The sequence below is a fragment of the Boleophthalmus pectinirostris genome, unplaced genomic scaffold, assembly GCF_026225935.1.
Source record: "Boleophthalmus pectinirostris isolate CB_2022bp ecotype Guang Dong unplaced genomic scaffold, ASM2622593v1 HiC_scaffold_16, whole genome shotgun sequence".
NCBI lineage: Eukaryota > Metazoa > Chordata > Actinopteri > Gobiiformes > Gobiidae > Boleophthalmus > Boleophthalmus pectinirostris.
In genome coordinates, this window is record NW_026571095.1 from 13318272 (window position 1) to 13331856 (window position 13585).

The following is a 13585-nucleotide window of genomic DNA, read 5'->3' on the forward strand; positions in this document are numbered from 1 at the left end:
AGACTTATGTTATTATTCTCAAGGTATTCAGTATTTTTTCTTTTTTTTTTTTAATCTTTTGTCGTTATAGATGTACAAAGATTAATGTGGTTTCAAAGTTGTTAAACTGAATTTTACAATTGTATCTTTAGTTTTTGTTTGTTACTTGGAACATTGTTTGGGGCCCCAAGACCCAATTTATAATTCATCTTACCTATTGGTCCTACTGTGGTTTGTATTTGCATTCTCAAAAGATCACATAAATCTCAGCCCGTATCCTGCGCCCAAGTCATCTCAGCACCTGAAACCAAAAAGAACAACCAGCGATTCGAGTCTCTGTCCCACTAACTTTTGAAATTAGAGGAACAACTGTCTATCACATTTATCACATGAGGGTCATATGAAAGTGGCATCATATTTTGAAGCATTAACAATTTTGAAAAATACTTCCTGCAACAAAAAAACCCAGTGACACTTTTGGTTTTAGTTTAATTATTTAACTGAAACATTTTACCCTTGTTAAAGCAATTCAAATTAGCAAGAAAATATTCATGGATAATTTTAAAGCTTGAGAAACAGATTTTTGTGGCACAGTTATACTTAAAAGGTTGAACAGTGTCACATTGGCTTTGTTTTTGGGGTTTTAAAAAAAATCCTAATGTACATGACGACTGGCATGAGTCAGGAAGTGATGAAACTTAAGTGGAAGAAAGCAGAAGTGTGTCTGGGTGGCACTGCTGAGACCGCCACACATGACCCAAAACAACTGAATGAACATCAGTGTGGTAAGCTCTCACCTACACACACTCACACATACTACTGATATAGCTCTTATATCAGGACTAAGTAGGTAATAGGTTTGAGACAGCTAAGGTTAAATACTTATTGGCAGTACTTGTTGATGATTGACAATTGTTTCATGCAGTAACATTGTTTTTGCATCTATGTAGCTTTAAATGGCAGCCAAATGCTAATGAAAATCTATCTACACAGTCTTCGTACACTCTTTCTACATTACTTTCTACATTTTGTATACTTACTAAAACCATCAAATATATGACGAGAGATACTGTATGTGAAATTATGTAGCAAAGTAAAAAAAAGTTGAATAACTGGACTAATTTTGTGAGAAAAAAAAATAAAAATTAGCTTCAAATCTTCAAAGTAGCCACCCTTTGTTTTGTCAAAAAAAAAAAATCTGAAATAAATTTATATTTGTTATCTTTTGCATGTATATAAAATGTAGAAAGTAATACAAATAACAAAAAACATTGAATGAGATGGTGTGTCCAAACTTTTCACTGGTAATGTATATTTGTATAGAATAAGACTAAGTTTATTCTAGTTTCTTAAATAAAATAAAAAAAAAGGAAAAAGATATATTTTTTTATAATTTAACATTAACTCAACAGAATGGCCTTTAACTGTTCCAGTGTGCCAAAGCAAGCACTGCATAAAATTATTTGTTATGTAATTAGTCTGTGTATGTGCTGTAGGTTCAAAACAGTAGTGACTAAAAAGTTTCCGAAACCCACACATTTGGGTGGTTTTAGAAACTTTGATCGACTGTGGGAACTAGCTCAGAAACATTCTCAAGCCTTTTCTTTTTTGTTCTTTTTTGACACTTCAAAATCTCTTCACAGCTCTACCGCTTTCACTATGACAAACAACTGCTCGTTCGAATTTGTGGATGAACTGATGAAACATTTGGAGCTAGCCATCTATGTGCCCATTTTTTTACTTGGTCTTGCTAGTAATGTTGGAGCACTGATTGTGTTCTGTTGTATTCTTCCCAAATGGACGGAGACCACCATCTACATGACCAGCCTGGCACTAGTGGACCTTGTGCTCCTCTTTCCCCTTCCTTTCAAGATGCATGCCGCCAACAACTTGTGGTCAGCTCACAGACAGACACTTTGCTCTGTCCTGGAAGCCCTGTATTTTTTTGGAATTTATGGCAGCATTTACACTATTATGAGTATAGCTGTGGATCGCTGGTTGGCCATATGTCACCCTTATAAGGCCAAGGAACGGCGATCACGCAGAAAAGCCCTGGGGATATGTGTAGGTGTGTGGGCGCTAGTGCTGGTAGTTATCTCAACGACCATCTCCAGTTTTAGACAAGCAGGACGTACCGAAATTCACTGCTTTCATAGATTTTCTGCGCAAGGCTGGAGGCCGGTGATCATCATCTGCCTTCAGGTGTTTGGGTTCCTGGTGCCCTCCTTGGTGGTGGTCTACTGCTCGGTGAAGACCATCTGGGCACTGCAACTTTCAGGGCAACGCAGTTCACAGAGCATAGCCTATATCAAGTACATCTACAGCAGTCTGTGCTCCTTCCTGCTTCCCCTAGCACCCAGCCACCTGGCCATCCTGTTGCAGTTCCTGGTAAGCACAGAAAAAGCTAGAATGTGAAGTTCATTACCAAATAAAAATACACAGGTATGCATTTGATCCCCCATAGTAAAATTAATAAGATTATGTGGACCTCTAAAATTAAATCCGTCTTAAATTTTAGGTACATTTTGTAATGACTTTTAAGTTAGATAGATACTATATTCTGCTATTTTATTTATATAGTAAAATAATATACAAATTCTGTGTAGTATATTGTAGTTTTATCTGTAAATAAAACACACATTAAAATAAAAAAGTATATATATATATAAATGTTAAAAAGTTTATCATTAAAATGTATTGTGTGTTAAGTGTATGCAATAATATATTTGTAATCGTTTGCGATGATGAAAAAAAATCTTAAAATCTTCTCTTGAGATAATATTATAAATCAGTGTAACCTGTGTAACTAGGACGCAAACTGTTAATGTGACAAATATCACATAAGTGCTAATAGGTGGGGATCTAAAGGCAAAATAACATTGTGTGTAACAGCGTATTTGTAGTCATTTTTAAAGTTTAATATATTATGGAGAAAATCTGTGACAAATGGCTTTGCATTTTCACTGTTTAGGTCCACCAGGGCGTGATTGTGGACTGCAGCTCAAAAACTCGCATCAGTCTGTTCCTCCAGCTCTCCCTGTGTCTGTCTAACGTCACCTGCTGCCTGGATGCTCTTTGCTACTACTTCATCACTCTGGAGGTCAGGAGCACCAAGAGGGCTTCCAGGTTATCTACGATCAGCCACAGGAGGCCCACGTTCAGCACCTCTGAAGTCTGACCACAGCTGGACAAACCAAGATGACCCCAAGTTAACTGAGCTAATGACTCAATGTGGCAAAGCAGTGGCAAAGCTCGGCCGGGTTTTTGGCTGTATTTTTGAAACTAGTGGTCAGTGGCAGTTGTCTAAACTAGAGCATTTCCCTTTTTGTGTGTGGGTTGTTTTTTTTTTTCTTTTTCTTGACAACATGTAAATAGTTTTGAAGTTGTGAAGTTTAATGTCAGTAGCCGTTGTATTATCTGTAACAGTTGGAGCTTGTCACAATCACTCAGCTGTATAGTAAAAGCAAAATACTTGTAGTAAGACAAAAAATTAAACCTTATATTGGTGTGTATGATAATATGTATATATGTAAATTCAAGTATTTATTCTAATTATTGTTACTATCATTTGAAATATCATTATTGTAATATAAACAAAAACACACAAAAAACAAATTACCCCACAATCTATTAAAAACAAGAAATATGTATATTATTATATATATTATATTATGTTTATTTTTATATGCTTTTGTATGTGTATTTGTAAATTCATTATATATTATTACTTTAAACAGTGATACATTATATCACTAGTTTCCCTGTTTTGTTTTACTTTTATTTAACAGTATTGTGTTTATTTTAAATGTATTTTACACATAAATAACTAAATAAATTTTAATGAATATTATGAATAGTTATATTTTTAATAAACCTGTAGTGACAGTTTGTTAAATAGGAGGGAATAAAAAGGTGTTTTCTCTTCTCATACCTAAACGTGCTCCAAATATTGTTCATATCTGTTAGATGTTTTATTATTACTTAAATTTAAGACCCAGAAACATAAGGTTCATTATTTATTTTAAAGCAGAAAGATATTACAAGAATCTCATTTACAGCAAAATAAGGTATGAAATATGAACACATTTGAGAGGTCTCTGTCAACAGAGACAATTTTACATTAGACACACCACCCAATTATTTCAATTGGTATTAATGAACAGTGCTGAATTAAGTATGCTAAAACAAGAGGGATATTTAGAAGACCACAGTCAAAGTGAAGACGGGGAAGAACAGAACAGTGAACCTCGATATCATGATTCTACAGTAAGTGATATAACCTCTACCATTTCATTTCTAAGCATATTGTAGCCCAACATAGACTTTGGTTCTCCTGCTTCTCTAAAGCACTGCTTCTAAATACAGTCATGAAGCCATAAAATAAAAAGAAATATGAAAAGTGTGATACCAAACTAAAAAATGACTATTCATGGAAAACATTTATATACAAATCTATGCAGGAAATATTTAAGTAAAATAATTTACAGTTTATATTGCTTAAGATATTATATACAACATTGAATAATGAATCATTTAAGAAGTGTCTAAACTACATGAGGTATGCTTTGCCATTTTTGCTTTAAAAACAAAACAGAAACTATTTAAGACACAGAGTGCAAGAGCCCTCACAAACAGAGCACTGCTGCATGAAAAAATATAATCCAAAGTCAACACTATTGTTGCCACACTAGACTAGCTACAGATACAGTATATTTAGACACATTAAAAATGACCATGAAACAAAAACCCAAAAACTATGACAAATTAAGCATTTGTTCCACAACAACACACATTAGACAAACATATATTGTGGGACAAAAACTTGGTCTTAAAGTGCAGTTGAAAGCCTAAGGTTTCAAGAGGTATTGTTTCAGATTGGCTTCAGTGTTGACTAGTCGTGATTTCTGCAAGGCATTTACATCCTATCACAGATTTGAGTCTCGACCACAAAAGTGTTTTCGCAATGACGAATGCTGTGGCACTTCTGTGTCTCACGTCTCTCAATACCTGCAAGACATAACAGAGGACAGGGTCTTTTAGAAACCATTTGAATAATAGTGAAAGCTGGGCTTGGTTCTCTTTCACATTGCAAAAAAGTCTGAATCATCTGAGGTTATCCCTGAGAAATCACATCCATATATGTACTACAAGGGAATTTTGTTGCATCATTTCTGAGGCTCCTGCTCCAATCAAAACCACCAACGACACAGAAATCACTTGTGCATCACAGCCTCCTCCACAGTGTGTGGATGTGTCCACTGTAGTGAGTCATGGAGCAGGAAGTTCCCTGCCCTCCCACATAGCCACTGGCAGGTTGTGTGAGGAGGATTCTAACATGGACAAGATCTGCAGTTTGGAAGAAGTGCCCTATTTGGAGTGAACGTGGTTGTATTTGTTGTCCGAGGCTTCTTACAACGTGTTTACTCCTACACAACTCTAACTGTGTGTGAATTCAGTCGTGCTTGAGGAAGATATGGTGATGCGGCCAGAGTCAGAGGAAGTGTAAGAGGGGCATGTACTTACGTCGGTGACTACGGCGTCGAAGGCGGTAAGTCTCTTTGCCAAAGCAAAGCCTGTGGATGTAAGGACCAAGTGACCTCATGCTCCTCACCCTCCCTGTCACCACCATCTCCTCATGAATGATATAGGTCTGAGGAAGGTATGTCCCCCTCTGTGGCAAGAGCAAATCAACCATTAGTTGTGAGTGGACTAACAAGCAAAATAAGCTACTGACACCTTCTCATGCAGAAATATTTCCTAATGAAGACACAAACCAAGGTGCCTTACCTTGACATTGATTAGCAGCTCCCAAAGACTCCTTGGGGGCATTACCAATGTTGTATTCAACTCTGTGATGTAGCACTTGTCCAGGGCAATGTCATAATAAGCTGTGAGCCCCTTAAGTAAAGAAATTCAATTAGTCACAAAAAGTCTTACTATTAAACATTATACTGTTTAATATTGCAATATCTTACTCTGTGAAAGTCATGGATAATATCAGCAGGGTCACTCCCTCCAAAGTGAGGCACAGGTACGCTAATCTGCTCATAGTTGTCTTCAAGATAAATGCCAACATTTTCTTCAAGCTCCTGCCGACCCCTGAGAGGAGCAAAGACTGAATCCTCATACACAACTCGACAGTGGAACAAGCTGTCTTCGGGCATCTGGTAATGACACACACAAAAAAATACATCAGCAATGGATGCACCAAATGATTTCTCTGGAAATAACATGAAACTATTTGATCAAGTTGTGATCATTTAAAATATTGGCTCACCTGAGATATGAAGTAGTAGCGATAGACATACACAGAAGCAAGTATCAATCCCAACATGAAGACCACCAGACCAAACGCAAGGCAGCAGAGTCCAGTAGGAAAGGGCCTCTTGGACCTTACAGGAAGAGTCAGATGCTCCTGCAAGAATAAAAATTGGTTTAAAAAAATATATAATTTATTTTGAATAGTTGTGTGTGGCCAAATATATTGTATGTCTATAAGCCATGTTGGCTTCTCTGTGGTCATTATTAACTATGACATGTCCAAATCTTAAGTGATAAGGACATCACTAATATATGCAGTCATGGCAGACATCATAAACTGGGCAGAGAAGACACATATCAGGTCCACACCCACTGTCTCTCAGTCAATCTGCTGCCATCCTTACTACTGCTGCTATGGAGAGCGGAAGCTGGAAGAACAGATTGTGCCAAGCTCTGACGAAGATGTTGGCACGTGGCCATCTAGTGCTATTCTTGGAGGACAACTTCCACAATCCTTATTTGCAGAAAGTTCCCTGGAGCCCTCAGTGGGAGTCAGAATAAGAGCTATTGCGTAGAGTAGGGGTCCCTCACCATATTTATAGATCCTCACACATCGGCGGTGACGCCTGTGCTAGAGTCTCTACCAATCAGAATCCCAGAGCCCTTTGAGATCACAATCTGTGATCCTATATATAGAAAATGCATCACAACTCTAAAGAAGTGCATTTGTCATTCCATGCACAATTCTGTATGGTGTGGCCATAGACTGTTTATATGGCAAAAACCTTAAACAGTGCTAACTTTCCCAACAACTATCCAGGAAATAATTCAAAAACTATTAGTTGATGTGAGTTACAGTTTCTTGAGGATAGACGTAAAATATGATGAATGCAATACTCTAACATAATTTGATTGTGGATGTAATTGTTATCACAAAAAAACAACAACAACAAAATAAAACAAACAAAAAAAAACATTTTGATTTCTCTTTCTTAACTATAATAAACATAAAACAAGTGTTAAGAGCGACACAGGATGATAATGACAACGCTCGCGGTCACGGTTTGGGTACACTGCAGGTGCAGTAATCATTATTAACCTAAGAGAATATATAATGCACCATTTTGTGAGACTGTGGGTGAATTTGCCATTTTACGTACTGACAAAGTCTTAAACACTGGCACACTGGCAAAGAGTCTGCATAATTTTAACTTCAAAGTAAAGGCACACAGCTGCATAAAGCACCTAAGCTGACAAAACAAGGTGACGTAATGTCAACATGGCAAGGTTGAAACCATAGACTTGTAACCTGCAAAGACGTCATCCATTTTTATCGTTATTATAGCACATCAAGGACCTGTTACTATTACTACTTGTGCAGATACTTTATTGCTGCTGCACTGAATGGTTATTATATATTTTAGGACATATATTTCAGAATTAGTCAATCAATCCCTCTAAATATTTACTTTATGCAACTTATGAAAACTAGCGTGTAAGAGCAGTAACAGTAGTAGTATGCTACTTTACTATAGCACTCAAAGTCAAATCTGAGAAACTATTGGGGTTTCACGTTTGCACAATGCATACCATAACAATGACCACCACCCAAAACAAAGACGGGGACAAAGTGTACAAACTCACGTGGGCCTGAGGTATAACGATCTTGTCCTCGTCGTTGTCTTTTTCGGGCTTCTGCGCCGAAACTGGCTGAAAAGTGATCTTCACCATGTTTGCTGTGCCGGCTGGTCGCTCGTACTTTGTCTTGATTCTGCTTTAGTTGCACTGCGTCCATCCACAGTGCTGCTACAAGATTTTATACCGACGGCAACGTATCGCCCCCGGGACTCAGTGACCTCAGAAGAGCGTCTTCTGTGACGAACAAGCGTTGTGTGGGTCTCGAGGAAAAGCAGACACGTCGATGTCAACTTAAGAGTCTATTACCAATAATTATATACAGAATCGAAAAATACCTATTGGTATTGCTCATGTATTGTTTAATATGCACTGTTACACCGTTAAGTACTCATGTGTTTTCATTTGTATTACCTACTTAGTTAATTACGGTTTAATAAGCACGCATTCACTTTATTCTGAAGGCCAGTGCCAGATATGGCAAGGCTTTCCGAATTTTATTTAAAGCTACACCTCCTTTTCTCATCACTGATCATCCGGAAATGTAGGGATGTTGGAAAACTCTTGGTAACTGAGCAGAATTGCTGATAGAAAATACTATAATTATCAGCAACTAGTAGTACAAGGGTATATTTTCACTGTATAAGATGATTTTATTCAGAATCTAATCTAAATCTAATGTAGTTATTGTAGTTCATGATACATTGTGTAAATATGCACACATGGCTAATGTGCCTTCTTGCCTTAATTTAATGAGAATCACACGCATACAGTCAGTGTAAGGGTATGTAAATGAAGCAACACATGCAAATATATTTCATCCACTCATTCTCATCAGCATGTATATAACCATGACTGTTCACATGACCCACTGCATGTGCACTGGTGGACTCCTCCAGAATTTTAGGAAAGGAACATGCTATACCTTTTGGATATTGTGTTTATCTGGGAATATATATATATATATTTTCTAATAAGGTTGATATAGGTGCGAGAATAGGCCTTTTGTAAAATAAAGTAGTTATTTGCCCACAAGTTCACCGTACATTTTGTGAATCGTGCAAAGCTTGTCTCAATGAAAAAAATCTACCGACATTTGAAGTTATAATGAAAATTATATAACTTTTTCATTTTTTTTATTGTGCATATTGTTCCAGTGGTTACATATATTGGCCTAAAATACAACAGATTAAGACATCTCACGATTTCTTTTTAATTTTAAGACAGGTTCTTAAAAAGATTGGTATTTATTTTATATTGTATGGTTTATTTTTATTTATTTTTTTCTCCATTTCCTTTCATTTCATAAACTTGACCTATTTGTGTCAACATACATAAGGTAAAAATGTTCAAATCAAAACCTTACTGATAACAATTTGATCAATTTTCGGTAAGCTCAGGTGAGTCTCATTTGGGGTGCCAGTTTCAAAGTTGAAATCCATTTGATTGAAATCTAAAAGGACTCTCTCACAAGCCTCACTACCTAAACCCCAACACCCACAGCCAGTCATTAATCAGTGCTAGTACAGCCTCTGCAGCTCAGTGAGTGAACTCTGGAGGTCATGAGCATTCACATGAGGCATGGCCAGTCCATATACCCTTCTGAGAAAACCTCGTGTGCTTTAGAGTGTTACTGGAAGCGATATGAAATGTCAAAAGCTTGACAATAAAAACGTTTTTCTCTTACTGACTGGTGCAGTGTTAGTGTATGTTGCGGTCATGCCACAGAGGCTCTATTTGGACACAGGTTTATAAAGGACTGTAGGCACCCTCGTGTGGTGTCCTGTTCTCGTTTCCAGGTCCCCTTTTGTTATTTAAATGAGACATTCGTGTAAAGCTCTCAATCAGTGGCCCTGTACCCGACACTAACGACCAGTGGTCTCTGCGCAAAGACGCACCATCTGTTCACTGGACAAACTCTTAACGGAACTTCACTCACCTCTGTCTGGCAGCGGCAGGGTTAAGCTCAACATGGCCCCCGTCCGAAACAACAGCAGCGGAGCGGGCAGAAGGGACAACATCTATGGAGACAGGTCTAATAGAAGGGTAAGTTTAAATCATCATTAGCACGCACGTTTTGCGCTTTGGCATAAAGGTAAATGTGTTTTCTGTATTTTACGCAGACACGGAAGCCCCTGTTAGAAAAGAAGAGAAGGGCGCGCATCAATGAAAGTTTACAAGAACTCCGAGTTCTCATCGCGGACGCCGATGTAAGAACTCAAATACTCGAGACAAACCCGAAGAACGATGTGTATTATTCTGCGTGACTCATACCTACTTGTTTATTTGCTCCGTTTTTGCAGGTAAAAATGGAGAATGCTGAAGTGCTTGAGATGACGGTGAGGCGCGTGGAGAGTATCCTACAAAACAGGGCACATGGTGAGTCTAAATTATTTCTACTGTGCTGACAATTTTGGCAGGTTCAGGAACGTTCACAATCAGGTCATCAGTTAAATATCCATCTGCTAATAGTCCCTTGAAGCTGCAATACTAAATAGGACAGGGATGCCAAGAACCAAACGTGATCATAATTTGGTGCTGAGACTTTATCTTCTTTCCATTTTTCACTGAAAAGATAAGCTAAAATATAAAACGGCAATGATCGGCCCTCGCGCGTGCTTACACCGCGCCCCGCAAACGCCGCACCCCGCAAACACCGCACCTCACACTGACCCTAATAAGCCTAAGCTTAAACCTTACCCTAATCATAATCGTAACCATAGCTCCAACCCTAGCCTTATAAATCTTAATTTAATCCTGTAATTATCAAAATTTGGCAAATTTTTTTTATCCAAGATGGCGGACTTCCGGTTTGTAAAGGGGCGTGGTCACAATATACATTTTTGTTCTTATTGCCATCTGGCTACCAAATTTGGTTTGGCTACGCCAACATTTGTGTAAGGACATTTCATTGGCACGAATACAATTTTGGCTTGTTGCCATGGCAACACAATGTAAACGGGATGTGAGCATCATTGAGTTTTTTAATTGAGACCATGTCACAAATGTGGATACCAAATTTTGTATATCTGTCACAAATAAAACCTTATTTTTACATACAAATTTTCTAGCAGGCGCTATTGCACTTTTTTTTTATTTTCTTACATCAATCTGTTCAGGGTCAGGGTGTAAACCCACAATTAAAATTTTAGTGAAATCAGCCAAAGTTTGTGCAAATCACTAGGGGGCGCTATTGCACCCACTTTACTTACATCAGTCTGTTCAGGGTTGAGGTGTGAACTCAGGATTCAAATTTGAGTGAAATTGGCCAAAGTTTGTGCAAATTATCTGGCATTGAAGTTTGATGGTGAGCCCTAAAAACAAATCCGAAATTTGCACCGTTGCCACGGCAACACCGTTTGACCTTTTAAAAAGCTTTTAACAACTTTTAATGTCCCACTTGTCTAGATGATACAGAATGATTCTGGTGAGTCTGGGTCAAACGCCCTAGGACGAGTTCGTTCAAATACGAGGACAGGTTGCACGATCAATCCAATATGACAGACTTCCTGTTGGTTGCTGAGCAACCGCATAATATACTTTTTTGTTCCTGTTCCCATGATGCATCTGTGTACCAAATTTGGTTTGTCTACACCAAAGTTTTTGGTGTTCATCCCATTGGCGAGGGCAGATGTTTGGCCTGTCACCATGGCAACACGATGGGAAATGGCATGGGGTCGTCATTGACTTTTTTGATCAAGACCATGTCATGAATCTGTCTACCAAATTTTATATGTCTACAACAAAGTAAATGTTTGCAGTACCATGCAATTTCCCTAGGGGGCGCTATTGTGCCCATCTGAGATTTTCTTATATAAATCTGTTCAGGGTCGGGGTGTCAATCAACGATTAAAATTTGAGTAAAATCGGCCAAAGTTTTGTGCCAGAATTTGTAGATTTTACCAGTGGAGAGTTTATGTCATCGCTATGGCAACGCCATAAAAAATATGAAATGGGTGTCATTGACTTTTGGATCAGGATGCCAAAATGGAATTTTGTGCAAAATTTCAGAAATTTTTGAGCAACTATTTGGGAACAAATGATTTTCTTCCATATTAAATTTTGTTTCAATCTATAGGGGGCGCTAATGCACCAAATTAATAATTTTCACATTAAATAGCTTCAGGGCAGAGAGTTTAACAAATGTTTCAAATTTCAATGATCAGAGTTCGTTTGAGCAAATGGGAGCAATTTGTAAATCTCCTAAATTGTGTGCATTTTTTGTTGCTTCACTCCTCAGAGACCATAAGACGTGTGTGAAAAATGTGGATAACTTTTGATGTTCCACGTCTTGAGATAATGTGGACCAAATTTGAGCTTGTTCGGGTGAACGCCCTCGGAGGAGTTTGTAAAAGCTTAGCAAACTTTAAGCCAATATTGCTGCCCCCTAGTGGATGGTGTTGATGTAATAATATTTTTTCCTTGTCTTGACATGATCGACTTCTTTGTCAAATTTCATGACTGTACATGCAAAAAATGTTTTGTGTCATTCGTATTCCCTAATGCATTTTTGAGTCGTTTGGGGGCGCTGACGAGCCATTTTATTTATGTTTGGAAAATGGAAATAGCCAAAACGTAGGGAAGCGCGAGTTTTACCAGATGGAAAAATTTCCAGGACTTTTTATTATTGTTTAGTGGGTGAAAAATGGGTGAGTTGGTTAGGAGGAAAATAATAATAAGAAAGAAAGAATAATATTCTGATGCGAGAACAATGTTCCGCTTTTTTTTGGCCGACAAACTATACATTTTCGGAAACCTCTGGTGCATTGCTACGTGATGGCGAGGGTCCCTGGTCACTACGGGCGAGTCATGTCGCGCCATTCCATTTTTGTGTGTGATCGTAAATAAATAAAATAATAGTAGCAATCAAATAGAATGATCACTGTGTGAACTGATGGTGTGTTTTTTTGTTCTTTTTTTTTACAGAAGTGGATGCAGTGAACCGAGAGGCATGTGAACGGTTTGCGGCTGGCTACATTCAGTGCATGCATGATGTGCACACATTTGTGTCCAGTTGTCCCGGCATAGAGCCCTCAGTGGCCACCGAGCTCCTTAACCACCTCCTGGAGAGCATGCCCCTGAACAACGAGGACCGACTCAGGCTCCTAGTGCCAGACAGCCTGGCAGAGCTGTCCAGCTGGTCCCTGAATGAGATCCTGTGTTCGGGCCTGGTCTCCCCTGCTCCCTCCACCACCACCTCTGATGACCTCTGCTCAGACCTGGAGGAGACAGAGTCCGAGCACAGCCATGTCTCTTCATCAGAGGAGTCAGATGTGCTATGCTTATCTCCCTATTACTCCAAGTCAATGTGGAGGCCCTGGTAGACTGTTCTTGTACGGCAGATAGATACTGCTACGTAGTTTTAGCATTTAGAACATTTCTCTTGAGCTGTCGCATGGTATAGACCTGAAAGGCATCATAGAAGCTCTTTTGAATATTTCTATTTTAGAAATGTATAATAAATGTTACTAGACTTGCTTTGCAAAGATCTAAACTTGTACGGTTCTTCGTTTGGAAGAGAAAGAGCAGACTGTGTATATATGTTTATGTTATTTAGGATGTATTATAGATTCCTGTACAGCTAGATGTTAAATGTTCCCTGTGTAAGATATTGTCTCATTAGCTTCTTTTAGTTTGTATTTATACATGAAATGAGTTTGTGACATAAGTTAATAGGCTACCTCAAAATTTGCCTGTGTTAAACGATTTC

The 13585-nt window shown here is 38.2% G+C and overlaps 3 protein-coding genes across 4 annotated transcripts; 2 read left to right on the top strand and 1 right to left on the bottom strand.

Annotated features, from left to right (window-relative positions):
- The first annotated feature begins 33 nt into the window (after window positions 1-33).
- Window positions 34-3614, top strand: LOC110159713 (G-protein coupled receptor 55). 2 transcript variants are annotated; one of them, XM_020924321.2, is made up of 3 exons: window positions 34-764; window positions 1623-2367; window positions 2951-3614. In XM_020924321.2, the coding sequence occupies exons 2-3, from the start codon at window positions 1639-1641 to the stop codon at window positions 3155-3157; spliced, it is 936 nt and encodes a 311-aa protein (XP_020779980.1). In that variant the 5' UTR covers window positions 34-764; window positions 1623-1638; the 3' UTR covers window positions 3158-3614. The 2 variants fall into 2 exon arrangements, with proteins under 2 accessions (XP_020779980.1, XP_055007578.1); XM_055151603.1 differs by having other exon boundaries at window positions 34-2367.
- A 368-nt stretch (window positions 3615-3982) lies between these two features.
- Window positions 3983-8137, bottom strand: itm2cb (integral membrane protein 2Cb). Its single transcript, XM_020922562.2, has 6 exons — window positions 7885-8137; window positions 6257-6394; window positions 5955-6143; window positions 5767-5877; window positions 5503-5650; window positions 3983-4986 (listed from the first exon to the last, which is right to left on the bottom strand). The coding sequence occupies exons 1-6, from the start codon at window positions 7969-7971 to the stop codon at window positions 4895-4897; spliced, it is 765 nt and encodes a 254-aa protein (XP_020778221.1). The 5' UTR covers window positions 7972-8137; the 3' UTR covers window positions 3983-4894.
- A 299-nt stretch (window positions 8138-8436) lies between these two features.
- Window positions 8437-13573, top strand: hes6 (hes family bHLH transcription factor 6). The gene is made up of 5 exons (XM_020924345.2): window positions 8437-8442; window positions 9828-9921; window positions 9999-10085; window positions 10179-10254; window positions 12802-13573. Exons 2-5 carry the CDS (start codon window positions 9847-9849, stop codon window positions 13197-13199), a joined length of 636 nt encoding a protein of 211 aa, XP_020780004.2. The 5' UTR covers window positions 8437-8442; window positions 9828-9846; the 3' UTR covers window positions 13200-13573.
- Window positions 13574-13585: the final 12 nt, after the last annotated feature.